Source organism: Hippopotamus amphibius, chromosome 15 (genome assembly GCF_030028045.1).
Source record: "Hippopotamus amphibius kiboko isolate mHipAmp2 chromosome 15, mHipAmp2.hap2, whole genome shotgun sequence".
NCBI classification, from domain to species: domain Eukaryota; kingdom Metazoa; phylum Chordata; class Mammalia; order Artiodactyla; family Hippopotamidae; genus Hippopotamus; species Hippopotamus amphibius.
The window spans coordinates 15,181,457-15,208,693 of NC_080200.1; the positions used below are offsets into that span (position 1 = coordinate 15,181,457).

The 27,237-nt window shown below is 60.3% G+C and overlaps 2 protein-coding genes across 9 annotated transcripts in view; both read left to right on the plus strand.

Annotated features, from left to right (window-relative positions):
- Positions 1-17,497, plus strand: COPE (COPI coat complex subunit epsilon). 2 transcript variants are annotated; one of them, XM_057708476.1, is made up of 10 exons: positions 1-177; positions 6,200-6,262; positions 8,171-8,271; positions 11,289-11,441; positions 12,659-12,712; positions 13,214-13,295; positions 14,479-14,634; positions 15,939-16,007; positions 17,075-17,149; positions 17,301-17,497. In XM_057708476.1, the coding sequence occupies exons 1-10, from the start codon at positions 52-54 to the stop codon at positions 17,346-17,348; spliced, it is 927 nt and encodes a 308-aa protein (XP_057564459.1). In that variant the 5' UTR covers positions 1-51; the 3' UTR covers positions 17,349-17,497. The 2 variants fall into 2 exon arrangements, with proteins under 2 accessions (XP_057564459.1, XP_057564461.1); XM_057708478.1 differs by lacking the exon at positions 15,939-16,007 and having other exon boundaries at positions 14-177.
- Positions 17,361-27,237, plus strand: part of CERS1 (ceramide synthase 1) — a 23,044-nt gene continuing 13,167 nt past the window's right edge. The window contains exons 1-2 of one of the 7 annotated variants that reach the window (XM_057708470.1): positions 17,361-17,494; positions 23,092-23,251. In XM_057708470.1, coding sequence (XP_057564453.1) covers positions 17,480-17,494; positions 23,092-23,251 — 175 coding nt within the window. In that variant the 5' untranslated portion in view covers positions 17,361-17,479. Of the gene's footprint in view, positions 17,495-20,293; positions 20,770-21,522; positions 21,677-21,799; positions 21,899-23,091; positions 23,252-27,237 lie in introns of those variants that run through there. The other 6 variants (XM_057708469.1, XM_057708471.1, XM_057708474.1 and 3 more) reach the window with 6 other exon arrangements.

The following is a 27,237-nucleotide window of genomic DNA, read 5'->3' on the forward strand; positions in this document are numbered from 1 at the left end:
CTTCCGGCCGACGTGTCTCTCAGGAAGAGGAGCGAGTGAGAGGGCAGGGACATGGCTCCTCCGGCTCCTGGTCCTGTCTCTGGCGGCTCCGGTGAGGTGGACGAGCTGTTCGACGTGAAGAATGCCTTCTATATTGGCAGCTACCAGCAGTGCATCAACGAGGCGCAGCGGGTGAAGGTGCGGCGGCTCCGGGGCTGGGGGACGCTGGGGGCGGAGGCGGAAGACGCTTCCTGGTGGCTGCGGGTCGCGCTCTGACTGAAAAAATCCCTTCTTCTCCTCGCGCCGTTTCACCCCCCACATTTCTCCAGAGCGCGGTGAGGAATTATCCTTATCCCGTGACAAAATTCAAAGCAGGAACGCGTTATGATACTTCTCTGAGCGCTCCCTCTGTGCCTTGGGAGGCGTTTGCGGAAGAGGGGTTTATACCGCTATAGTACTAATAGCAATGGTGATGATACTATGGTAAAGTAGTAATAATAACGACAGCAACAATAATAGTAGTTTTCATTTGTTGAGCGCCCACACTGTGCCGCCATGCCCTCCATACCCGTGCAGTAGGGACTGTTGTTTATCCTCATTTTACAGGTGATAACGGGGAGGCTGAAGAGAGGAATGGCTTCTCGCTCGTTACCTTCCCCCACTAGCCAGGCTATTTCTCCTCTAACTTGGTCATTCATTCATTCATCCATTCCTCATTGAGCATCTGTAGGGGCCAGGCACTGTATTCGTGCTGGGCTCAAAGCAGTGACAACATAGACAAAACTCCCAGCTAGCTCTCTTGGAAACCTCAGCTCTCAAGGGAGACAGACAGTAAACAAGTAAATAAACAAGATGTCAGGAGGTGGTGGGATGGAGCCTGGCTGTTTGAGAGCTAGAAGATGTAGCTCTGCAAGGCAGGGCCCAGGCAGCGAGTGGGTGACAGGAGAGCGGGCACCAGGGGCCGCTACTAGCACCTTTTGGGGAGGGACGTGGCTGGTCCTGTTACTCTGAGAGTGAGCCACTGGAGAATATTTTAAAGCAGTAAACATGACAGGGTCTTTGCCTGCCCTCATGGTCTAGTGTTGTGAAGAGAGTAAACACGTAAAAAATCAAGTGAATATGTAATTACATCTTGAGCCCAAAGGGGTACCAGGAGAAAAAAAGTGGTGATCAGAAATGGGGGCGGGGCTGCTTCACGTGGGAGTGGTCAGATCAGGCCTCTCTGACTGTCGTTTGAACCTGTGACCAAACCTTGAGAAGGATCTAACCCCATAAGTTGCTGCAGGGGTCCTGAGGCAGGGGTGAGCTCCATGTAGTCAAGGCGTAAGAGGCTGGTGTAGCAGAAGCGGGGCAACCACGGTGGGGGAGATGAAGAATGAGGTGGGCAGAGCGAGGGGCAGGGCCTGGGGGGCTGCAGCGGGGGTTTGGATTTTATTCTGGAGGTGTGGGAGGCCATTGGAGCACCAGGCAAAGGAGTGGCAGATGTCTTCACACAGGCAGTCAGAGGGTTGGGAGGAAGTTAGATTCTGAAGTTGAGAAGGCTTGTCTTCCCTTCTGGCCTTTGGCAGTGACCCCCACGTCCCTGAATGTCTTCTGTGTGATGGGGGTTAAAACCTCAAACAGACTTCAGTAAAAGGTTAGGATTCGTTGAAATAACACTTGCACGTTAGTATTAGCTTTCCATTGCCACTGTGATAGATTACCACAGACGACAGCTTAAGGCAACACATGTTTATTACCTTGCAGCTTCTATAGGTCAGAAGTCCAACACCGCTCTCACCAAGCTAAAATCAAGGTGTTGGCCCAGCTCTGTCCTTTTTGGAGGATCTGGGGAAGAACCACCTTCCTAACTTATTCAAGTTGTTGCCTGTTGTCCAGGGGCCACCCTTAGCTCCTGGAGGGTTCTAGATTCTTCTCTCCAGTCCTCAACCTCGCACATCACCCTTCCATCTCAGAACCAGCCACAGGGTTCTCACTTGGAGTCTCTCAAATTTCCCCTTCTCCTTCATTCCTTTTGTCTAAAAGTCGTCTGCTTTTAAGGGTTTCTGGGATTAGACTGGACCTTCCCAGGTAACCCAGCATAGTCTCCCTATTTTCAGGTCCATAATTTTTATTTTTTTTTAATAAACTTATTTATTTATTTTATTGGCTGTGTTGGGTCTTCGTTGCTGCACACGGGCTTTCTCTAGTTGCGGCGAGTGGGGGCTGCTCATTGTGGTAGCCTTTCTTGTTGCAGAGCACGGGCTCTAGGTGCGTGGGCTTCAGTAGTTGCACCACATGGGCTCAATAGTTGTGGCTCACGGGCTCTAGAGCACAGGCTCAATAGTTGTTGCGCACGGGCTTAGTTGCTTCGCGGCATGTGGTATCTTCCTAGGGCAGGGCTCGAACCCCTGTCCCCTGAATTGGCAGGCAGATTCTTACCCACTGCGCCACCTAGGAAGTCCCAGGTCCGTAATCTTAATCATACCTGCGAAGTCCCTTTTGTGATGTAACGTAAACCGTTCACAGGTCCCAGGGACTAGCGTGGACATCTCTGGGGGCCCTTATTCCGTTCAGCACCATGGTTGTCATGTGCCTCCTTGCTGGCCTAGTGTAGACCATGAGAAGACTGAGACAGACCTGGGCTCAGATTCTGGCTCTTCTGTGCTCTCTCTGCAGCCAGGCTTGAGTCACTGCACCTGTGTGAGCCTCACTTTCCCCTGCTGTGAAATGGGAACGATGACATTCATCTCAGTAGCGTCCCTGTGAGGTTCGGCGTTACACTCACGATCCGCCTCCCACCTTCTGCCACGTGTCTGTTCTGCTTACATTACAGCAGCGTGTTCTTTCAGTCTCACTGTGTCATAACATGCAGACTTTATCTCCCTGCTGAAAGAACCAGTGTGACCTGCTGTACGTAGAGAGTGATGGAAAACAAAGGAAACCCGATCAGCAGTCACTCCTGCTCGAGGCACACTGTGGCCCAGATTCAGAGCTGGGGCAACTGCACCCTCTTTAGCAACATGGTAAAGATGTGCTGGCACCAAACCAAGAGATTCTCCCTCATGCATCCAGAAGAGTGGGCGTCCTGTCCCTGCTGAGCCTTTTTTTTTTTTTTTTTTTTTTGGCTGCGTTGGGTCTCCGTTGCTGCACATGGGCTTCCTCTTGTTTCAGCGAGTCGGGGCTACTCTTCGTTGCTGTGCACGGGCTTCTCATTGCAGTGGCTTCTCTTGTCGCGGAGCTAGGGCTCTAGGTGTGCAGGCTTCAGTAATTGTGGTGTGTGGGCTTAGTTGCTCCACAGCATGTGGGATCTTCCCGGACCAGGGCTCGAACCCGTGTCCTCTGGCATTGGCAGGCGGATTCTTAACCACTGTGCCACCAGGGGAGCCCTGGTGTCCTTCGAAGAGGCTTGAGGCAAACAGAAAAGATTCAGGCAAATGTTGGGGTGATGCAGCCGCAGGCCAGGGACTACCTGGAGCCCCCAGAAGCTGGATGAGGCAAAGAAGGATCCTCCCAGAGAGCCTGTGGAAGGAGCACAGCTCTGCTGACACCTTGATCTGGGACTTCTGGCCTCCAGAACCATGAGAGAATAAGTTTCTGTTGTTCTAAGGACCATCACCCCACCCCAGCCCCAGCTGGTGGTTAGTTATAGCAGCCCCAGCAACCTCACACAGGCACCTGATGTGCCTCTCTGTAGAACACCTGGTGCGTCTCAGTGCTGGCACCGTCATATTTGTTTCCCCACTTGTCAGACGTTTCTCCAGTGCCCACCAGGTGGCAGGCATCACACAGGTGTTAGGGATGAAGCAGCTAAGAAAGCCTCCGGGAGCTGACCCTGTAGTGTGGGCAGGTGACACTGATGGCCGGTAAGGGGAGGGGAGGTGATGCCCCTTCCCACACCCCATCACTGACCTCCCTGGACGGTACCCCTTGCTGTCAGGTCTGACCACACCTCTGAGCTGTTTGAAGGCAGTCTGAGGCCACCCCGGGGTAGGACGTCATTGGTGCACGTGAGCCTCCTGGCTTTTCTGGTTTCTGAGCTCCCGGATAATTGTGATGAGCTATCAGGACTGGAGATCAGACCGCTCACCTGGTGGTATGCATCACAGCCCCTGGGGTTCCCTGATCTGTACATCTGTCCTGCTTACGCCTCCCGGAAGCTCTTCTCGCTTTGGCTGATTGAGAAGAGAGTCCTGAGTGTCCGCATGTGGGGTCTTGGTGACCCCCTCAGCAGTCCTGCAGGGTCAGTGGTGGTGCCTGTTTTACAGAGAGGGCAGCGGAGGCTCAGAGTTGCCTTTGGGACCCTGGTCCCCTGCAGGGCATCACACTGTATCCCTGCTTCAAAGGCACCAAGAGCCAGCATTTGTCTCTCTCTCTTTTTTTTTTTTTTTTTTTACTGAAGGTGGTGTGCAGACCGCAGGTGGGTTGTCCTCACCCATGTCCACCTCTGAGGGTCATTTGAAAGTCACTTATTTGGAAGACACTGTGTTCCAAATCATGGCCGCATCCCCAGTCTGGCCACCAAGGCCAGAGCAAGTTGTTAGGACCCTGCAGCGAAGTTGGCCTGAGTCCAGCTGCCACCAGGAGCCAGGCTTCTTGTTCACAGTCTCCCTTGGCCTGGGAGGAGGACACGTTCACCGCCCTCACCCCCTCAGGCTGGGAAGAAGGCCTGGGGACTGGGAGTCTGGTTCTCAGCCTTGGGGAGGGCAGTCCTGGCGTAGTTCCACTGGTGAGGCTTCACACTGTTTGTCCCTGTGCTGTGGCAGCTGGACAGGCCGTTCATTCTCTCTGTGTTTTTCCCCAGGCCCTGTGGTTTGGAGGTTGTTGGAGTGGTGACTCCGAGGTGGCCAGGGCCCCTTCCCATGTCACTTTCCTCTGCCAGCCCCCAGGTGGCCTGTCCCAGCACCCCCACAGCCTCTGGGCTGAGTTGCTCTGTGCCTGCCCACCCCAGGCACTATGGGGCCTACAGAAAATGAGCCAGCACCCCGGGGCATAGTCCAAAGCTGTTCTCCCTTTGGAGAAGGGTCCCTCGTCTCCCACAGCCTCTTGGGGGCCTTCTTCACAGTCTCAGAGCGAACCCTGTGTGAGGTCACCTCACACCTGCTTCTGGGTTCTGTGCAGTGCCTGGGCTGAGGGAATGTGGCCCGTGAACCTCGTCCCCAAGTACAGGGCAGTCCCCAAGGTCTCACCCAGCCTGGCTAGACCCAGACATCGCTGTGCTGCAGCAGCCAAGCTGAGCTCTCCCAGAAGGGTCCTCTGAGCGAGGCAAACCTTCATCTCTTCTGTTTGTCATGTTTAAAGAATTTTTAAAGGGGACTGTCCTGGTGGCTCAGTGGTTAAGAATCCGCCTGCCAACGCAGGGGACACGGGTTCAAGCCCTGGTCTGGGAAGATCCCATGTCTCGGAGCAATTAAGCCCACGTGCCACAACTACTGAGCCTGCGTGCTGCAACTACTGAATCCCGCGTGCCTAGAGCCCATGCTCTGCAACAGGAGAAGCCACCGCACTGAAAAGCCCACACACCACATCCAAGAGTAGCTCTCGCTCGCCACAACTAGAGAAGGCCCGCACGCAGCAACAAAAAGACCCAGTGCAGCCAAAGAAAGAAAAAAAAAAGACTGTTTTGAAACAAAAGCAGCATGGAAGTGTTTGTTTCAGAAAATAAAGTCTCTTTCACACATCTGCCGCTGGGTCCCACCTCTTCTCCAGTATCAACCATCCGTCTCCGGATAGAAATCCCCCCAGGCCTGTGTTCTAAGCTTGTACAAACCTGGGCATCAGGGCGTTCCCGTCCCCACGCCCACCCCCACCCCTTGCCGTCCGTGGACCACCCGTACCGTGGAGCAGCTTCCGTTGTGATCCGCTGCAACCTGGGGTCCTTCCCCATTGGCACAAGCAGCCACGTGTCCAGTGGTCGGAAGCGTGGGCTCTGCCCTGGCCTGTGTGGTGTGGCTGGAGCGGTTTCAACGCTTTTGGTGCCCGCATCCTCTCCTGGACAGATGGGGGTGACGGTCGAGCCTCCTTTCCCAGGGGGGATGCCACAGTGGGACAGAATGAGGTGCCCGGCACACTGCGTGCCCTCCGTGGAGGCTGCTGTCCTGCTGTCTAAGGTCACAGGCAGCTGAGAGCCAGGTCCGGGACTAGGGCCCAGACTCCATTGGGAGAGCTGCTCACGTCTGGCCTCTGAGGGCCTGTTGGTCACATAGCCCCCCAGAATTGTGACCTGCCTTTGTTTCCGCAGCCGTCAAGCCCGGAGAGAGATGTGGAGAGGGATGTCTTCCTGTACAGGGCATACCTAGCGCAGGTGAGTGTGGCCCCTCGACCAGGACTGCCAACGCCCTGGGAAAGGGGAGTAAGGAACAGGGTGCCGGTGGGGGCAGGGAACGCGAGCCGCCCGTGTGGCCACCACAAGTGAGTGGCCGTGTCACTAAGGCCCTGGAGCAGCAGGCCAGAGGGCCACTGTTGGGATTTCTTGCTTTTTTTTTTTTTTTTTTTTACTTCATCGATAGATTTTACTTGTTCAGTGCAGTTCTGGGTTTACAGAATAACTGAGCAGGTGGTAAACAGAATTCCAAATCCCCACCCCCACCCCACAGGCCTTTTCTCTTACTAACATTTTAGGTTGGTGGGGTGCTTTTGTTACCATTGATGCACCCACATTGATCCTGTTACTAACTAGAACCCACAGTTTTAGACACTAGATTTTGGTTTTGTTTTTAATTGGGGTGTAATTGATTTACAGTGCTGTGTTAGGTGTGCAGCAAAGTAAATCTGTTCTACAAATACATATATTCACCATTTTTTATATTTTTTTCCATATAGGCCTTTATAGAGTATTGAGTAGCGTTCCCTGTGCTATACAGTAGGTCCTTGTTAGTTATCTCTTTTACATATAGTAGTATGTATGTGTCAATCCCAGTCTTCCAGTATATCCCTCCTTCCCCACCCTTACCCCACTCTGGTAACCATAAGTTTATTTTCTACATCTGTAACTCTGTTTTGGTTTTGTAGATAAGTTCATTTGTAGCCTTTTTTTAGATTCCACATATGATATTTGTCTTTCTACATCTGACTTACTAAACTCAGTATGACAATCTCTAGGTCCATCTGTGTTGCTGCAAGTGGCGTTATTTTGTTCTTTTTTTGTGACTGAGTAATATTCCATTGTATACATGTACATCTTTATCCATTTCTCTGTCGATGGACATTTAGGTTGCTTCCATAGATATTAGGGTTTTTAAAAAGCAGCATTACCTTGGTAACACAGTAAGACTGCATTCTCCTGTTCTAAAAACAATGTGGACTCTGCAGACAGGATCGAATTGTGCCCTGCCCCGTTCCCACCCCAGGCCCACCAACACAGGTATGGCCGCCAGCCTCCTGCAAGCCTTGTCCCCCAGCCATGGCCCTAGATGGCTCTGTCATGGGCACATGGCTCCACAGATGCCCCTGCCTCACAGCAGGCCTCGGGTGGCTTCCCAGATCTGTTTGCATCTTTCCCTCTGCAGAGCATTCTGGAGCCTGATGGGACGTCCCCCTTGTGGACCAGGCCCTCCTCACCTTCCCCCAACCAACCTCCCGGGTGGAGCCGGGGCCCAGACACTGTGTGTGGCCCCCAGCAGAGAAGGGTGCCCCAGCGCGCCCCAGAATCTCCTTGAATATGTTCACGTAGACATGTGTGTATCTTTAAAAGATGAACGCGTGTAGATGGCAATGAAAATACTGAAATTACCTAGAAAGGAAGACTGAAAAATCAGGGACAGAAACTGGTCCCTGATTCCAACTCCTCTCCCTGCAGTGGCCTCCCTGCCGGGTGTCTGTCGGCGGGGTGCACGTTCTGCTCCACAGAAGCACATGCCCAGACCCCCTGCTTCCGGTGACACGCCCCCCTCAGAGCTGGCGGGGCCCTCACCCTGTCACCTCACCACCGGCAGCTGGACGGTGACCTGCCGGGGTCTCCAGCTAGAGCGGTGGGCAGCGTGGCCCGACCGCTCACGGGCGATGCTGTGCAGGCTTCCGCGGTGCGCTCCGGTGGGCACGGCACCTGCGGGCCGGGCGGGTCCCTGGGAGGAGTGGGCACCGGCCTCCGATCTGGGGCTCCACTAGGGCGATGCTGGAGCCAAGAAGCCCTCGCGTGTTCCCGGGGTCTGAGAGCAGGTAAATCCCGTGGGGAGGTGGGGCGGGGCTGACCGCGTGCTTGTCTTGCCCACAGAAGAAGTACGGGGTGGTCCTGGATGAGATCAAGCCCTCCTCGGCCCCCGAGCTCCAGGCCGTGCGCATGTTTGCCGAGTACCTGGCCAGCGACAGCCGGAGGTGAGCTTGAGTCGGGGGGCGGGCCTGGGGCACAGTGGATGGGCCTGGGCGGGCAGAGGATGTCTGGTTGGCATCCCTCCTCTGCCCTCTTACCTCTCTGAGCTTTGGTTTTGCTCACCTGCACGGTGGGGGGCAGCAGTGGACCCTGCTTCAAAGGGGTCTCTGAGGGGTGGGGTGGGGATCAGAAAGAGAGGACTTGTGTACAGATCCCTGGGGACTGTGAGGGCCTCATCGTTGCCAAGAGGGCCTCCCCGGGACACAAGGGTGGGGACCCTGAATCCAGTCTTCCAGCCAATGCTGCTCACCCACTGCGCCAGGGAGAGAGCGGCGGCTACACCACCCGTCGTTCATCTCTGCCCAGGTGGAGGGTGGGAGGGGACGCCAGGTCCTCACCCTGAGCTGGGTGTCCACCTCGTGCCACAGACCAGCAGTCATCAGACTCCCTCGGGCGATGGCCAGGAGAGGCAGGGCTCGGGGCTGCGGGGACCCGGAGGCACTGAGCATCCCAGGACCAGGCCCGCCTGTGCTCTGCTGCTCAGTGTGGGGTCTGAGACAGCTCACGGTCCAGCCCTGCTGGCCTCAGGTGGTTTCTGCTTAGGCAGGTGCGTGGGCTGTTCCTCGCCAGCTGGGGTGCTCGCCCAGGTGCACGCGAGCTCAGCCTCTGCGGGTGGGAGGCGTGTGGCCCTGCCTCACCTGTGCGTGGAGCCCCAGCCTGACCCAGCGGGCCCCGCGGCCCCTCTGCACCTCGGGTCCCCCCTCCCCGCCTCCCCGGAATGGGCTGGTCATGAGGCCCCCCTGGGATTTCGGAGGTGAAACGCTCCGCAGAGGGCGGCTGGGATAGAAGGCTGGGGTGGCCCAGCCCGCGACAGGGAGACACTCTGCTCTGTGCGTGCAGCCCCGCTGGCCCAGCCCAGCCCCAGGGCCCTTCCACGCCACCCCTCACAGCACGGTGACGCCTCACAGTTGGGCCCTCCCCTGCTCTCTGCCCTGTGGAACTTATTAGCCCAGGCGGTGGTTATGACCTTATTGACACTGCGCTTTCCTCGGGGGCTGCTGCAGCCATCGTGAGTCCCAGGTGTGGGTAGAGCTGTGTGCTGGGACCCCCTCCACCTCTGCTCCTCACGGGGGGCAGCGCCCTGCGCTCCACCCGCTGTGATCAGGCTCCTTCATCCACAAAGAGACGTGGGGGATTTACCCAAAGAGGCTTAAGCCGTGGCAGCTGAGTGAGGACCCTGAAAAGACATGTCCGTGTCCTGACCCCCAAAACCTGTGAACCTGACCTCACTGGAAATGGAGGTCTTTGTAGATGGAAGTGGTTAAGGATCTTGAGATCATCTTGGGTATAAGGTGGGCCCTAAATCTGGTGACTGGTGTCTTCATAAGAGATGGAAGAGAAGACAGATGCAGAGGCCGCACGAAGACGGGGGCAGAGACTGGGGTGAAACAGACACGAGCCAGGAACTGCCGCAGCTCTGAGAGCTGGGAGACAGGCCCAGGACAGATCCTCCCTTGGAGCCTCCAGAAGGAACCAGTCCTACTGGCACTTTGATTTCAGACGACTGGCCTCCAGAAGCGGGAGAGAATAAATCCCTGTTGCTTTAATCCCCTCCCTGGTTTGTGGTGCTTGTGGTGACAGCAGCCCCGGGATGCTAAGACAGGTGGCCTCCTGCGGCCGTCACTTCACCCCCTCTGCACTTCTCTAGCCGGGGTGACAAACCCCATGCTCCTCTCGAAAGGGGAAGGAGCCCCGGGGCTGCTGTGAGCATTCCAGAAAGCCCACAGGAAGCTCACGGCGTGGAGCAGGTGCTCAGGAAAGCAGAGTGGCTCTCGGCGCACCTGTCCTGGTGGTACTGGCCACCGCCCCATGCAGACCGCCCGGCAAGCAGGTGGCAGAGAAAGCCCCAGAGCCCGTGAGGACAACCACGTGTTCCAGTAACAGCGTAGGACACGAATGTCACAAGGACAAGCAAGCAGAGTGCTCACAGCCTGTGAGCCCCGAACCAGGCAGGAAGCTTTGTGAGGTGGCCCTGGGCTCCTCACACCCAGCCCGTGTGATCCCTGTAGACGGTCCTGCCGTGCCGCGTGGGGAACAGACTCAGATGTGGAGTCCTTTGTCCATCAGGCACCTCTTTGGTGGGCGCAGAGAGAGGGACAGGCACGTCCCTGCCCTGCAGGGGCCCTCAGGGACACAGGCACTTGGCCGCCAGCCCCCAGCAACCCGCATGAAACGTTTGTTGAGACTGTGTGGGTCGCAAGCCACAGCGTTTATCCAGCGGTGACACGGGGCCGGGCCCTTCTCTCATTAACCGCTCTGCAGCCCTTTGGTACAAGGGGTCACAGCTCCTTGTTTCAGTCAAGCAGACGAAGGCTGTGGTGCCCTGCGGCGTCTGGGGGTGCCCGGCGGGTCACTGCCGGCCCCCCACCCAGCACAGCGCCCACGTGCTGGGGGCAGCCAGCACAGCAGGCTCGGGAACCGGGGGCAGCCTCCCTGGCATTGGGGCGTCCCCCTGCACTGCCGCCCTCAGGACCCAGGCCCGATGCTGACCGAGGTGGAGCTGGCCCCTCTGCTGAGACCACCGGCCTCCTCAGCATAGTTGGTGACGTCGCCAGTGTGAGGTTCACCTGTGTGGCCTCATGTCCCTCTGCACGCAGGGCCGTGTGGACACCTCTGCCCCCGAGCACTGAAGGCCGGGGGAGCTCGAGGCCTGGCCAGTCACTCGTGCTGCTTCGTGGGCAGAGCCAGGCGTGGCCCTTCGTGCCCTACATCTCCCCACGGGGCCTGGAGCACCCGACCCCACTTCTCCTGGCCTCGGTTTCCCTGTTTGTGTGAGAGGCTGGGGGTGCCTGGTGGGAAGGGGGCGAGACCAGCACCCAGGGAGCTCGGCAGGGACCGCTGGGCCCACCCTGCCCGCTGTCGCTCTGTGCCCCAGGGGGCCTGACTCGCGCTCTCCGGGCCTGTCTCTTCCCACGGGGGTGAGGCCGCCCCTGCCTCTGGCCCTGAGCCGCCTGTCTTGCAGGGATGCCATCGTGGCCGAGCTGGACCGAGAGATGAGCCGGAGCGTGGACGTGACCAACACCACCTTCCTGATCATGGCTGCCTCCGTCTACTTCCACGACCAGAACCCGGATGCAGCCCTGCGCACCCTGCACCAAGGGGACAGCCTGGAGTGGTGAGTGGCCACCCTGCACCCGGGGGACGGCCAGCGTGAGCGGCCCCTTTGGTGTCCAGGCAGCTCAGGGCCTCATCAGCCATCGTCATAGAAACGGCGAGGGGGGCTGCTCTGAAAGAGCGGGGCTGGGGTGGGGCGCAGGGCTCCTGTTGAGGCTGCAGCTCTTGTTCTCAGTCCAGGAGACACTGTTTTCCGCACGGCTGGGCCGCTGCCCCGAGGACACAGCACCCAGGGCTGGAAGCCCTCTGTTCCCAGCAGCAGAGCAGAAAGCACCTTTGTCTCTGCCCGAGGTTTCTGTCCCCTCCCTTCCCCCATGAAGCCTTGTGTTTCTGTGCCCTGGGCCCTGGCCTTTCTGTGTCCTCCCCGGGCCCCCACAGGCCCTCCCCTGAGGCCGGTCCTCGGGACACACCAGGCCTGGGCGCTGGGGCCCCGTGCGGCCTGCAGTCGGCCCCACCCCCACCCCAGGAGGTGGCTCTGGGCTGGGCTGTGTCCAGCGCTCCGCGACCAGGGCTCCAGCCCTGGAGGGCGCAGCCGGTCTCCCCCCGTGAGCGCTCTGGTTTCTGCCTCCCCTTGGTTAGTTGGTCACCACGTGTTCCTTCATATCCGTTTATGTCCCACCTCGATCCAGAGGGGGCTTTTCAGTAGGCATGGTGCACGGCTGACGAGGCAGTGGACCCCACGCATGTTTCTCAGGCTCCCCCTCGGGCTGGTCTGGGTACCGGGTCATGTTGTGGTGGGAAAACGCGGAAACACGTGGCCGCATTAGTGATCCGCGGTCACAGCCCTCTGGGCCTGAGAGGGGTCAGTGGGTGTGGGCACTGAAGGTGGGGAGCAGGTGCTCCCCGCGGCGCTTCATCTGGGACTGCGTTTGAAAAGGGGAGGAGGGTGCAGGCGGGATGGGTGGCCGCAGGGTGGGCAGGGAGCGGGCCGCAGGCCTGGGGATCCCCTGGGAGCTCCTGGCCCGCGCGTGCTCAGCAGAGACAGGCGGGAGTGCAGGGCCTGGGCGGCGACGGGGTGCTCCGTGCAGTGCGCGGCGCCCGGGTCTGAGTTCAGCCCCGCCAGGTTGGTGGTCAGCCTCAGTGTTCCCCTCTGTAGGGCGGGGCTGGTGGCCCAAGCACTCCTAAGAAATTTCTGAGAAGTGGTGCTCACAGGGAGCGGGCTCCTGCTGGGAGGGTGGAGTGGGGCTGGGGCTCACCGACCACCCACCCTTTCCACAGCATGGCCACGACGGTGCAGATCCTGCTGAAGCTAGACCGCCTGGACCTTGCCCGGTAAGCCCCTCCCGACCTGGGGCCGCGGGGCTGTGGCTTGTGCCATTGGGGGTTCCTTAGCGATGACCAGGCCGTATTGGGACCCTGTGTTCTCCAGCAGCCGGGCCTCTGTCTTCAAGGGGGCATTTGGCATGGGGACCACCCGGAGCCCTCCCCATGGCTCAGGTTATCAGTGACACGAACGTTTCTCCATTAATTTCATTCTAGTCCATTGGGGTGACTGCACCATTGTTTACCTGCCCTTCTGTGCAAGGTGTTGCCTGGGACAAGGGGCATCACGGTCTGTGCCTCAGTTTCCTTCTGCGAGGCAGGCAGTGGGGCCCATCTTGCAGGGTCGGGGTGGGCTTCACAAGCACGCAGAGACATGTGCAGCCGTGGGTGGGGGGTGGCCAGGCTGGGGCCCGACGTCCCGGGCCTCGTGAGGAACTAGGGCGCGGGTGAGGGGCAGTGATGGGCCACTCAGCCACTAGGCACCTTCCCGCCTCTCTCCTCCACCCCCAGGAAGGAGCTGAAGAAGATGCAGGACCAGGACGAAGACGCCACCCTCACCCAGCTGGCCACCGCCTGGGTCAACCTGGCTGTGGTGAGCGCCTGGCTTGGGCGGGGGCACAGGGGACAGGAGTACCAGGGAGCCGGGAGGTGGAGGCGACCGCCCGCGCCCAGCACTGGCTGCTCCAGTGGGGAGGGTGCGGGTGTGGGGCTCCCCGGGCACGCTGGACCTCCTGCTTCTTTGGGGGCCAGTCCCCCAGAGAAGCGCCAGCCTGGGGCGACCCAGCACGTTTCCCGCCTCACTCAGGCTGGACCCCTTCTGGCTTCTTGCAGCCGAGTGGCTCGGCCAGAGCCAGCGTGAACAGACTGGGGGGCTCTGGAGCCGGATTCGGTGTCCCTCTCCCTGCAGTACCCGCCCCCCCAGGGTGCACGGAGCCAGCCAGCCTGGCATCGCACACTCCTCTGGGGTCCCGCCTGGGCTTGGCGGTCACTCAGCTTCCTCCCCTGGCTCCCGGCACAGGGCTGGCGCCCACCCTGTGTCCACGTCCCCCTCGCGCTTTCCCCCAGTCGAGCACAGCCCTCCCACCGCCCCCACCGCATGCCTGGGCACCCCTCTCCTGGCAGCAGCCCCGTTTCTGGATTGGGGCATTTGGCGTCCTTCCTCTGAGTCGGTCTTTTGTGTGGGCCATTAAAATGTGCCCCTCGTGCGCGTGCATCCGCACATCGTTTTGCAGGGCTCAGGCCTCGCCCCGCGGTATCCATTCAGTTTAGTGGGACAAACCCCAACAGCCCTCTCCCGTTGCCTAGCATTTTTTCACAAGCACATCTTGGTCTCAGGCTCCCCTGCAAGTGTGACGCTGTGTCTGCCAGGCAGACAGAACCTTCTACTCAGAATCCGGGTGGTCGGGGTCCGGGCTGCCGGTCATGGAGCAGAGGCCACCCCAATGGGCCATGTGTCCCCGTGGTCCCAGCTCAGACCTCGACCCAGCTGCCCGTGCACCGATCCTCCCTCTCAAAGCCGAGGCTTTCAAATCCGTAAACAGAGGGCTTGGGGAGCCGGGTGTGAGGGGTCTGCACGCTGCTTCGGCCCCTTCACAGCACAAGCTGCACGGGGGTCTCTGCAGGGAAGGGGGGTGGTGTCCAAAGACCGCTTGCCGTAGGCCAGCCGCCCTGGGGGTCGTCTCCACAAAGTGCTGGGATCCCTCCAGGAGGGAGCAGGCGGGGGTAGGGCCGGGCAGCGGGGTGACAAAGTGGTGACGTGAGAACTGTCCCTGCAGGGTGGTGAGAAGCTGCAGGACGCCTACTACATCTTCCAAGAGATGGCCGATAAGTGCTCATCCACCCTGCTGCTACTCAACGGGCAGGCAGCCTGCCACATGGCCCAAGGCCGGTGGGAGGCCGCCGAGGGTGTGCTGCAGGAGGCGCTGGACAAGGTACGGGCAGGCACACCCCCCCCACCCGAGAAACAGGTGCGGTACGGACCCCGTGACCTGCCTTGTGGCCACGTGGGGATTTCAATGCCGAATCAACTAAAAATCGGGATTGCAAATGACAGTCCTTCTAACGTCTCTCGAAAGTGGGAGGATCCTATTACCCTGGTCCCTGGTTTGCCTGAGCTGAGCGGACACCTGCCCCATCTCCTCACTGATGCCTTGGCTTCCTGGCCCGGGGCCTTTTGAGGTGATCCCTCACCTGGGTCTGTGCTTGGGGCAGACACCTCCAGTTTGCTGCCGAGAGGAGAGCAGGCCGCAGACGGGAGGTGTCGCCTGTGTCCATCCTTGGTGAGCCGAGGGCCTGAGAGCGCTGCCCTCTGGGGGCTGCCGCAGTTGCCTTCCCCCGACCAACATCTGAAACGTTTTTGGATGTCATGAGAAAGTGACACCGATGGGAAGCTTTCTCCCTGCTCATCTCTGCGTGGCGCTGCGCTGTCATCAGAAGGTTGTTGGCCCAGTGGGGTCAGGCCACGGGGAGTTCGTCGGGTGCTCCCACTGGCTGGTGTCGTCAGGCTGCACGTATGGGGCTGCCTCCCCCACCAAGGTGCCCCGCGCTGGTGGGGAGAATTCAGGTGCCTGCAGAGAAGGGCAGCGTGGGGTGCAGCCAGGTCTGTGCAGGAGGCGGGGGTCCATGCAGTCCCTCAAGCCTGCGGCGCCCTGTGTCCTGAGTGCCGTGTCGCTGCCTCACCCCTCCCAGGGGCTCTGGCTGGGGTTTCTGGCCAAGGCAGCGGCCGAGCCGATTCCCAGGGTTCCCTGTGCCTCAGCCCAATATGGGCGGGTGGGGTGAGGTCACCCGCCTGAAGGTTCTGGTAATTTCCCGCAGCTTCCTGCCAAGGTCCCCAGGGAGCAGGCGGGGCGGGCGGGGTCTGCCCCACGGTCTCAGGCCTCGTGGTTGCAGCAGGAGGAGCAGCTAGCTCGGCCGTGATAGGCTGAGGCCCGCCTTGGTCTGGGCTGTGTTACTTTGAGACCTGTGATAAATAAATGCACCCCTCCCAGATTGCAACAAGCAAGGGGCCTCTCTGTGTCAGTCTGGTGTGCACAAGAAGCAACAAGCTCAGTGGGAAAGCAGCCGGTGTGGGGAGGCAGAAGGGAGGGCCCTGAGATCACCGCCTTGCAGCGTGGCCAGTGAGGGGGGCACGCTGGGTCTTGCAGCCCCAGCCCTGCTTGAGATGGGGGTGAGCGGGCCAAGTCCAGGGGCCTGGAGGAGCTGACCCTGCCTGTCTGGTGTCCCCTTGTGTTGCCAGGACAGCGGCCACCCTGAGACGCTGATCAACCTCGTTGTCCTGTCCCAGCACCTGGGCAAGCCTCCTGAGGTAGGACCCTCCCCACCCCCAGCCAGGTGCAGGAGGGTTTTCCGGCCCTCATGCTGCCAGCCTGGGGTGGGCAGGGGTCTCTGGTGTGGCCCCGGCTCCAGGGGGAGCGCCGGGGCCTCAGAGTCTGGACTTCAGGGTTGGCCTGGGGTTGGGGCAGAAACCTGCTCCCTATGCGTGGACGCAGCTGCGATCGGCCCTGGGAAGGTGGCGTCGCAGGTACGCCCCCAGGGCCCCCACCCTGGCTGGGGCTGCAGGTCAGCTACCCTGTGGGTCCTACAGATGAGTGGACGGAGGCTCAGGGCTCCCGAGCTGGGACCCAGCCTGTGCCACCTCAGGGTTGGGTGTGGGCAACTAGACAGAGAAACAGGGCCCAGGCGAGCAGTCCTGGTGAGCCTGCCTGTCTGAGGGCGGGGAGGAGGATGCTGGGGCACTGTCCCATTTGGGTGCCTGGCCCAGCCGGCCAGGGACCCATCCTGGGGCTTTGTGATGGTCTGTCACCAGTCGCTTGTAAAAGAGCCACCCACGCAGCCTCAGGGCTGGGGTGGTGCAGGACAGATAGGACAGTTCTCCCACTTACTGCAGGAACAACCCCAGGCTACCAGTTTTGGAGAAACAGCCAGACAGATGCCCCCAGCCCCATATGATCAGGGCTGGGCCTGGGGGTAGGGCAAGGCTGGGTGCGTGGGCTCTGCCTGGACCCTGGTTCCAATCCCCAAGCCTCTGAGGCGTCTCCAGAGAGTGTGCCCAGAACAAATCCATCTCCTTCCCAGCCCCAGCCCCCCGACCTGCCTTCTCCTTCTGGCCCCCTGCCTCTCCCAGGGCCTGGGTCCCTGCCCAGCCCACATCCCTAAACCTGGTGCAGTCTTCAACCATGTGCCAAGTACAGGCTCTGTGCCAGGGAGTGCTCCCGTCCCCAGGGTCCAGGGGTGAGTAATGGAGAAAATGTGGGAAAACCAAGGCTCTTGCCTGGGTCTAGCTGGGCGGCCCTTGTTTCACCACACTCCCTACTCTGTAGGTCAGAGTCACCACGGGGTCCCCATATTTAGCTAACCTTGCCTCCCCCACAGGTGACAAACCGCTACCTGTCCCAGCTGAAGGACGCCCACAGGTCCCATCCCTTCATCAAGGAGTACCAGGCCAAGGTGAGCCCATGCAGGCGGCCCATCTCTGAGCCCAAGGCCCCCTCAGGCCCTGCCAGGCAAGGCGCAGGACTCGGGGCCTGGCTCACAAGTTCTCCCCTTTCTCTCTCTGCCCACCCCCACCACGCTTCCCCGCCCCCAATTCATGTTGAAGGAAAACGACTTTGACCGGCTGGTGCTGCAGTACGCCCCCAGCGCCTGAGGCCGGCCCCAGACGCGCTTCCGGAGCTGCGGGGACCCAAGGCCAGGGCTGTGCTGCCCTCTCCATCAGGCACTTGCTGTCTGGCCAGAAGCAGAGACTGGAAGCCCAGCCCGGCCCCCTTTTGTCAATAAATGTCTCCACTCCAGGTATCCCCGCTGGGTCCACCTTTGCTATAGCCACTTTGAGGGAGCAGGTGGGAACCAGGGCTCAGATGGGAGGGGGCCCTGGTGACCAGGGTCTGTGAGCAGACTGCCCTGCCCTCAAACAGCCGAGCTGCAGGTGGCAACAGGGAAACTGAGGCACAGAGAAGTCACAGCCATCACAAGGGGCACCAGGATTTAAACGCAGGACCCCTGGGTGGTGGTGAAGGTGCCAGAAGCACTCAGGCCTCAGCTCAGCCCAGTGAGGAGGGTGTGTGCCGGGTCCCCCTGGGAGGAAGCATCAACCCCCCCCAAGGCCCCTGCTCCTTGCTGCCCTGTGGTGAGTCGTGAGCCGGGACGTACCCACTGTGGTCGAGGCCGTGGGTCCTGGAGCGCTGCTGTGGCCGCAGCATCGCGCTCCCTGCCCAGGGAGGGAGATGCATAGTGAGCGCCTCTCGACGAGAAGCAGCTGAACAGCAGAGAGGGCGGGGAGTGGCCGGGGCCTCTGGGATGAAGTCACCATCAAGCTGCGTCCACCCAAACAAGAAGGGTCTGCCAAACCAGGTTCTGGGGGGACGAGCATCCTGGGCAGTAGGAACGGCCCGTGCAAAGACCCTGAGGCCACACTGGACTCAGTGAGCTGGACAGGGCTTTGTCTCTGGGCCAGTGTCTGGGTGGAGAAAGAAAGAAGATACTTGGGCTCCGAGAGCCTGGCCTCATCTGCCTCAGAGGTGGCCTTGGGAAACCCAGTCCTTGATTGCCAAGACAGGACATAGAGCAAGGGACCCCCAGCGTCAGGACCTGCCCCCAACCCCTCCCAGCCTGGTGGGGAGCTCAGCAGGGGAGAGATGCGGCAGAGGCCTTCCGGGGCAGGGGCATCCGTCAGGGGCGGTGATGTGTAAGGGGAGTGAGTGCTGGGATGAGCTCCCTGAGGAAGAGGAGGCCTGGCTGCTCAGGTGGGGCAGGGTATGGGAGCCATCCCTGGGACCTCGGCAGCCCCTCACGGAGCCCCTGGTGCCTGGGAGCTCTGGTTCCCAGCTGCAAGCACCAGGAACCACTTCCCATTTCTGCTCTGCACCCACGCATCGGCGGCAGCCTACCTGGGCTGTGCCAAAATGAAACTCGAGGCTGAGCTGGGGCTGGTGAGTGGCGGCACCTCTCCCATTACTGATGGGTGTCATAGTGACCAGATAGAGCCTGGGTGGGAGGGCAGAGGTGGGTGGTTGGGACAGTACAGGGCGCCTCAGGCCCGACTTGACCTAGGAGGGCATGCCCAGCTGCGCGGGACCCCTTAGCCCCTGTCTGCTTGCCACACTGGCTGTGGCATTCGTTATCTTGACAGGTGAACCCCTGCCCACATAGAGCGCACATTCAAAAATAATGAGTAGGAGGGTACAGCAGGACAGATGGTGGCAAGTGCCAAGGAGAAGACTGATGGGGGAGGATCAGGGAGGTGCAACAAGCAAGGTGTCATTTGTAGGTACAGCCTGAAGTTGGTGAAGCAGGAGCCCTGCCAATACCTGGGGAACAGCATTCTAGGCAGAGGGAACGGCCAGTACAAAGACCCTGAGGCAGGGCTGCTTGGGGTGTTGGAGAGCCACCTCCAGCTGTGAGGCTAGTGTGGCTGGAATGGAAGGAGAAAGGTGGAGAGAGGAGGCCGTGGGGGTGGGTTGTGAGTCTCAGTGAGGAGGTGGGCTTTTACCCTGAGTGATGGGAGCCATGGAGGGCTGTGAACAGAGGAGGGACAGGTAGGTTTCCTCTGGCCTCTCTGCCTGGGTAAGGAGGAAGCCAGGATACTAGGCAGGAGGCACGAGGGTGGCCGAGGGCTGCATAAGGCTGTACAGGTGCAGAGAAGTGGCTGGATTCCGGGAACACATGAAGGTGGGCGAATTGGATGCTGCAGGATGGGGTGAGGGAAAGGAGGAGGGGTGAGGGAAAGGAGGAGGGGTGAGGGCCCTTTCGATTCCCCCACCCCCACCCCACCCCCGTTTTCACCTGTGCACCTGAATTTCAGGACAGTCTGGTGGCCATATGGGACCCAGCCCGGCTCTTGCAGGGCCCACACTGATTTCCTGCACTTGCACCTTGAAAGGCTGTTGGAAGGACCCCTGGGTTGGAGGTAGAGAGGAGCACAGGTGTGTGGGAGTCCTGGGGGCTGGGATGAAGGCTTCAGTGGCAGGCGAGATGAGGTCCCCAGGGTGGTGACCAGTGCCATTAGTGATGGCCATTGGGGGCTTTGGACACAGGGCCTGGTTGATGGATAGTGGAAGACCACCGCGGGTGATCCCAATGAAGTGGTAGTCTGCATACAGCCTGAGTTCCCCCACCTGGGCACCCACTCCCTTGGCCTCCATGAAGGCCTGTGTTAACCAGCTGCAGAGAGGCCTGCCAGGTCCTCAGGGACACGGAGAGCAGCAGGTGGCCCTGAGGCCGGGGAATGGTGAGGTCTGAATGTGGGACAGGGCAAGAGAGGCACGCTGGAGGGCCTGGGAAAGGGAGAATCGCCAGTCCTGGGCACGGCCTACCGGTGTTCACCGTGCCCCATATCGCGGACACAGCCTGGTGGGGTGAAAGAGCCCAGGGTGAGCAAGGGCATCCAAGCGGGTTGGAGGGATGGGGACACGGGGCCGCTCCGACCCTGCTCTAGTTCAAGCCAGTCGGGCGCCAGGCAGACACCCCCTCCACCCACTCCCGCCTCCCCCCCGCGCCTGGGTTTCCTCCACTGGAAAACGAGCCCGAGCGCTGGCCCGCCTCCAGGACGCGGCGCGACAACGCCGCGACTTGTACGCCTACGCCCGAGGTCGCCGCCGCTGCCTCCGAGGGACCCAGCTCCCGCGCGCCCCGAAATCGTAAACGCCGCGCCCCGGCCCCCGCTTCGCTGCGGGGCGGAGCTCGCGCCGGCCCCGCCCCTCCGTCCCACGAGCTCCGGCCGGCGCGCCCCCGGCCCAACTGCGGCGCGTGACGCGGGGCGCGCGGCTCCGGCGGCCACCGTGGGCGGGCGCAGAGTGCCCGGACGGCCGGGAGCGGGCGGCATGGCGGCGGCGGGGACCGCGGCGGGGCCGGCGGGGCCCGAGCCCATGCCGAGCTACGCGCAGCTGGTGCAGCGCGGCTGGGGCAGCGCGCTGGCGGCGGCTCGGGGCTGCGCGGACTGCGGCTGGGGGCTGGCGCGCCGCGGCCTGGCCGAGCACGCGCACCTGGCGCCTCCAGAGCTGCTGCTGCTGGCGCTCGGCGCGCTCGGCTGGACCGCGCTGCGCTCGGCGGCCACTTCGCGCCTCTTTCGGGTCAGTGCTGCCGGGGGGTGGGACGTGGGGGCCCCGGGCTGGGGTGGGGTGGGATGTTAGGGACTCTGGGGCGGGGACTCAGGGCCGCCGCGCGCCCTTTTCTGTCTCTGCGGACCAGGGTGACTGGAGCGTGGGGGGCCTAGGGCTGGAGGAGCTCGGGACGCGGAATCCTGGGCCGCCGCGTGCCCTTATCGGTTGGGGCGGGGTGGGGGTGTTAGTGGGGGTGTGGCCGGGCTGGGGGAAGCCCGGATCTCGGGGACCCCGACAAGGGTAGGATGTTCAAGATGTGGGGAAACCGGTCCGGTCAGTGCGGGACCGGGGGGCCCTGAGCGGTGGGAGGGCCTTGGCTGCTGCGCACTCTTTCGGACCCAGCGGAGCCGGGGACAGAAGAGCGGAGGACACGGGCGGGGAAGGCTCGGCGCACAGGGGCCTCCTGCGCCTTGCGCCTCCGGCTCATGCGGGGCGCGCTCAGAACCGGATCGGTGTCCGGGGTCGGTGCGGCGGTGGGACTGGCTTGTCCGCTGCTACCGGGAAAAAGCAGGAGCTGCCCAGTCGCTGCCGTTCGTCTGTCTGGAGTCAGCGCCACCCTCCGATCAAGGGATGCAAAGGCCTGGTCTGCCTGGCCACGCCGTGTTCGCAGCCTTTGGGGGAGGTGGCGCGGCCTGGGTCTTCGAAGCTGGACTGTGCGGACTCCAAGCGGTCTCGACCGAATTGCTCAGTTTCCGGCGAGCCTGGGAAGGCCACCTCCCCAGCTGGAGAGTGACTGTGGGGGTGACATTGGCGCCTGGCCTCTCTCCCATCCCTGGGGAGGGGTCGCTGCTAAGGGAGCTTGTTGGAAGGCGTTTGGGCTCCTAGCTTGGCCGTGACTCCCCTGAGGACCAGCTGGGGTCACTCCGCCCATCTGACTGTAGGTGGCAGGGGGTGTAGGGACAGAGTGCCCGGAGCCAACAAAGGGGCCTTTCTCTGCTGGCTGGGAAGAGGCTGGCCCTTGTTAAGTCAGGGATGGGGTGTTGTCTGGCTGCCATTGTCCCCACTCCCACCCCCATATGACCCACGCGGGGGGAAGAGACCGCAGCCACCACCCTCCTCCAGGGAGGGAGAGGCAGGCATGACAAGGGCGTCTGCATAGGTGAGCCCTGGTCCCAGTCTGGCTTTGTTGCTTCCCCCACCTTCCCAGTTTCCAGCTCGGAAGTGGGAGGTCCAGGAGGACGAGGGCCAGAGCCCAGGAGGGGTATATGGGCGCTCTGGGACTACCAGGGTGGAGCAGACTTCCTCCCTATGTTCCTGAGGGAGCTGGGTAGGGGACAACAAGGTCACGGGCCCCTCACTTTTGGAATCCCCGGAGGTCCAGCCCTCACTCCAATTCCTGGCTCGCCCTTTCCAAGAAACGGATGGAGGGGCTGCCTCATCCTCCAAAGCTCATCTTCTTGGCAGTCGTCTGGTTGCCAGGGGTTACCGGAGCTGGCTCTGGCTGTCTCCATGGCGACTGTTGGTGCTCCGGCCCCCTCAGCCTCTCCTAGGGAAGGGGGCGGGGCTTGGCCGGCAGCTCTGGAGCCCCACCCCCAGGGAGATTGAGGCTCTGCCCCCAGGACTCCAGGGGCGCTGGGCCCCTCCAATTCCTCCATGCCTCACCGTTGCATGCCCTCACTTCTCTTGTGCCCTCCCTGGTGTCCCCTCAGGTCCCTGCATCGGTGATGCCCTTTCCCTGACCCTCTCTCTTCCTCTGCCCCATCCTCTCTTCCTTTGTCCCCCTGTGTTCCCATGTCCCACCCCATCTTCCCCAGCTCCCTGTTCCTCTCTGGTCTCCCCACATTCCTCCTCTGAGGGACCCCCTTCCCCTCAAGTTCCAGACCTCCATGTTCCCCCAGATGCTCCCATATTCCCCTCCGTGTTCTCTTCACAGGTTCACCCTCACAGCCCCTTTCAAGCCTGCTCTTTAATCCTCCTGCCTCCCTGTCATATCCTCTAGCTCCCCCGAGACACCCCCGCCCAATCCCCCAGTCCCCTGAACTGACCCCTGCTGGTCTCCCTTGCCTTACACCCACGTGTCCCCTCCTCCCCTCACAGCCTCCCCTCACGTCTGCTCTCACGTCCCTCCCATCACTCCCCTCCCCGTGCCGCTGCGGCTGGACAGCTGGGCCCTAAGTTTAGCCCTTGGCAGGCACACATGGGCTCTGGTTACGTTCCAGGAGGCTGTGGGTACCAGGCCCGGCCCTCCCCAGTGCTGCCTGGCCTGGGGAGTCCCTGGGCCTTGGTCTCCCTACCCTGGAGGAGCGGCCTTTGGCTCCCAGTGCTGATGGCCGCCCGCCTTCTCACCCGTAGCCCCTAGCCAAGTGGTGCCGCCTCCAGCCTAGAGATGCCGCCAAGATGCCTGAGAGTGCCTGGAAGTTTCTCTTCTACCTGGGTGCCTGGAGCTACAGCGCCTACCTGCTCTTCGGCACTGACTACCCCTTCTTTCACGACCCGCCCTCTGTCTTCCATGGTAGGGGACCTGCTGGGATGGGGCACGTTGGGGGAGGGCTCTGTTCTGAACTCAGAGAAGGGTACGTGGGGGAGCTGGACACTCATCAGACATCGCATGCTGGATGTCTGCCCAGAAACAAGGGCGATCAAGGGGCCCTGAGGCCAGGAAAGGGGGCATCTGTCCTTGTCAGGACTCAGGGAGACCTCCTGGAGGAGGGGACTCCTTGTGTGGGCCCAGGCGAGCAGTCCAGCACATACAAAGGCCCTGGGGCCTGCATGAGCTTGATACGTGAGGACAAGAGGAGAATGGCAGGAGCTTGAGTTTCACCCTAAATGGGATAGGTTTGTGGATTATAAAAAATCTTCTGGCTGCCAATGTGGAGACAGATGAATCTTGGGTAAGTAGGGGAGCGGGGCCCAGCAGGTAGGCAAGGGACCAATGTGGCTTGGACCATCTTGGCAAGGAGATACATGTGGTGCGACATGTCTGCATCGATTGATTGGATTCGATGTGGGGGTCATCAGGCCTGAGCTCTGGGTGGGATGCACAGGAAGGTGACTGCAGTGTCCTCTGTCACTAACCGGCAGGCCGATATAGAAAACTCGGTCTGCGATGAGGGGTCAGGCTTCTCTACTCTTGTGCTGACCACCCAGGCCGTGTATCAGGGACACACATGGACATGTTTCCCGGCGTGTGATGTAAACGTCCTGAGAGGGCACCTGGTGGCACTGGGGAGCTGGGCATGGAACCCCGGGACTGCACCTGTCTGTCTTTGTGTGATCCTGCCGCCCGCATGGCCACAGCTCCCATGTCATAAATCCCCAGAGAGGAGGTTTTAGCGGTCATTCAGTTTTCTTTTATGAGAATGAACTGTAATTGAACTCTCTCTCTCTGTAATTGAAGCTTTGAGCATGGAGTTACTCGCCTCAGGTTCCTTCTTATAATTTATGCTTTGACGGCATACTTGCAAGTTAGCTGCTTCTTCGCATGCATTTATTGAGCACCTCCTATGTACCAGGCCCTGTGCTGACACAACTGTGAGCAGGGCAAAGAAAGCCCCCATCCCTGTGTTTTGGGGTGACAGACCATGAAATAAGAGATCTGTTTAATGGTAGTAAGTGCACATGAGTAAACGAGTGAGGAGAAGAGAGGGGATGTGGCTGTCTGGGAGGTGGGGAGGGGGGCATTTTCTACAGGGATGGGGTTGGTCCCACCAAAGATGACTTTTGAATGGGGACTGGGAGGAGCCTGGGGCAGATGGGAAATGCAGAGACCGTGGTGGGACAGACACACTACTGGCCGATCAGAAGCAGCAAGGAGCCCAGTGAGCCGGGGCAGGGGCAGGGGGGGGGTCTTTACCGGAGGGCCATGAGCAGAGGGGGGATGTTGACAGGATGACCTAAGGGTGGGGCTGAGGGCAGGAGCCAGGGGCTTCTGCCCAGGTCAGGGCTGAAGTGGGGAGAGAAGTGTCTGACTTAAGAAATGTTTTGAAAGCAGAATCTATAGGATTCACTGCCAGACCAGAGGCGGGTGTGAGAGAGGAGGGTGGGGCTGACGCAAGGGTCTGGGGGGCTGGGGGTGGGGCAGGTTTGGGGGAGACCAGCAGCCAGGTGTGGGATGCCCAGGGGGCTGCTACTGGAATCGGGCAGGGGGACGACGCGGGGGTGACATGGAGACGCCAGGACAGCAGGCAGGGTGTGTGTGGAGGGGAGGCTGGAGGTCCACAGACAGAGCCCCGCCCCCCACCCCAAGGTGCAGGGAGGTACAGACGCAGCCTGGATGGGGAGCTGTCTGCCCCCTCTTCCCTCTGCCCCAGATCTGTGGCCCAAGGCTGGAGAGGGGGTGCTCGCCACTGTAGCAGTCTTGCCAGTGCAGTAGGTGGAAAAGTGGGTATCCCGTGTCCACAGAGGGTGCCTCCGTGTCCTCTCTTTCTCAAGAGGGACAGAGGCACCTGGCAGGTGTGGAGGGGCCCCTCCACAGACTGCAGTGCTGCCACACAGCTGCACCGGGAATATGGGGGGAGACCCAGCCAGGAGCGTGAGTTTTGCTGCCGAGCCTTGGGGGGCCCTGGACAGGTTAAAGTGGGAGAGGAATGATCTGTCAGGTGTTTTGCATTTTTTTTCAATTAGGTAAAACTTATATAACATAGAATTCACTATTTTATTTTACTTTATTTTAATTTTATTTTATTTGGTTGCGCCATGCAGCTTGCTGGGATCAAACCCACAGCCCCTGCAATGGAAGCGCAGAGTCCTAACCCTTGGACCACCAAGGAATTCCCAGCATTCATTTTAGACAGTCACAGAAAGACAAGTTTTGTGTGATTCTGCTTATATGAGGCACCTAGCGTCGTCAAAGCCACAGAGACAGAAAGTAGGATGGTGGGTGTCGGGGGCTGGGGGGGTGAGGAACAGGGAGTGTCTAACGGGAACAGAGTTTCAGTTGTACAACATGGAAAGAGTTTTGGAGGTTGGTCGCACGGCCATGTGAATAACACCTAGTGCTACTGGACTGAAACACAGCTAAGATAGTGAATTCTACGGGATATACATTTTTACTACAACTTTTAAAAATTCACCATTTTAAAGTGCACAACTCAGTGGCATTTAGCACATCTGCAGTGTTGCACAAGCACCACATTTGTCTAGTTCCAGAACATTTCCATCACCCCAAAAGGACACCTGTCCCCATTACCAGTCACTCCCCATCCCCCCCGCCGCCCCCCACCAGCCCCTGGCAACCACTAATCTGCTTTGTGTCTCTGTGGATTTGTCTGTTTGGACATTGCACATAAACGGGGTCCTACAACACGTGGCCTTTGTGTCTGGCTTCTTTCACTCAGTGTAATGGTTTTGAGGTTTGTTTTGAGGTAGTGTGTGTCAGGGCTTCTTTCCTTTTTGCGGCTGCATAATATTCCGTTGTGTGGATTCACCGCATCGTGTATACCCAGTCACCTGCTGGTGGCCATTTGGGCTGTTCCCCTTTTGATGACTGGAACTAGTGCTGCTGTGGACAGGAGTACACAGGGGTCTGCTGAGTCCCCATTTTCAGTTTCCTTGGACACAGCCCAAGGGCGGACTTGCCGGGTCATGGGGTCTGTGTATTCACAGCCATCAGGGCTGCTGCGGGGAAAGTGGACCGTCGGGAATAGGCTTTGGAGGCCGGGAGGAGCTGGGGCAGTGCTGGGAGGAGATGGCGGTGCCTGGACCAGGGTGGGGGCAGCGGGGGCAGGGCTAGTGAGTGGAGGCGGGGACTGAAGAAGTCCGAGTGGATCTCTGTTGCAGGCGGGGCCGGGGCACAGATGAAGGGTTGTCACTGAGGTGGCAGCACAGGAGGCACCTAGGGGATAGCCAGGTTCCATGGGGACTTGAGGGTCTAGCTCCAGATGGCTTGGATGGGGAGGGACAGGAAGCCTGGGATGGAGCCCAGGGAGGCCATTTCGGAGGGTGGACAGAGAAGGAGCCACAGACAGCAGGGCACAATCTGGAGTTCTAGGTCGATTTGGGCAGAGCCCTTGGTGATGGGTTGAGGAGGGGAGGCAGGGAATGGGGGTCAGTGTCACTGGGAAGGTGCATGTGCGGGGCCGGGGCGGGGGCAGGAGGTGGCTACGGGAGGAGGGGAAGTGGAGCCAGGCCCGTTCTGCGGGAGAGCCCACACTCACGAGCATTGGTAAGTGTGTGGTTTCTGCCTCAATTGCTTGGCCAGCACAGTGAGGCAGGCGGCAGCCTCTGCCAGTATGGGGATTTGCTGGGAGGGGAGCACTCAGGACCGGGTGTCTCAAGGGAGCCTGGTGAATAAGAGAAGATAGGGAGGGGGCCTGGGCAGCGCTGGAAATTCCGCAAAGGACCAATTTCAGGGTAGGAGCACCTTTTTTCGTAGATCTGGAACTGGTCTAAAAAGCAATGGCTATTCATAAACAATGACGGGTGGGGAATGGGGAACAGAAAACCAGTGACCAGAGCACCTGCAGAGACATGTGGCACGCTCAGCACACAGAAGACACA

Excerpts from the sequence above, each read along its gene's own strand:
- COPE (XM_057708476.1), top strand. The coding sequence starts at position 52 with ATGGCTCCTCCGGCTCCTGGTCCTGTCTCTGGCGGCTCCGGTGAGGTG. Across the intron at positions 178-6,199 it reads ACGAGGCGCAGCGGGTGAAG|CCGTCAAGCCCGGAGAGAGA; the intron begins GTGCGGCGGCTC and ends TTGTTTCCGCAG. Across the intron at positions 8,272-11,288 it reads CTGGCCAGCGACAGCCGGAG|GGATGCCATCGTGGCCGAGC; the intron begins GTGAGCTTGAGT and ends CCTGTCTTGCAG.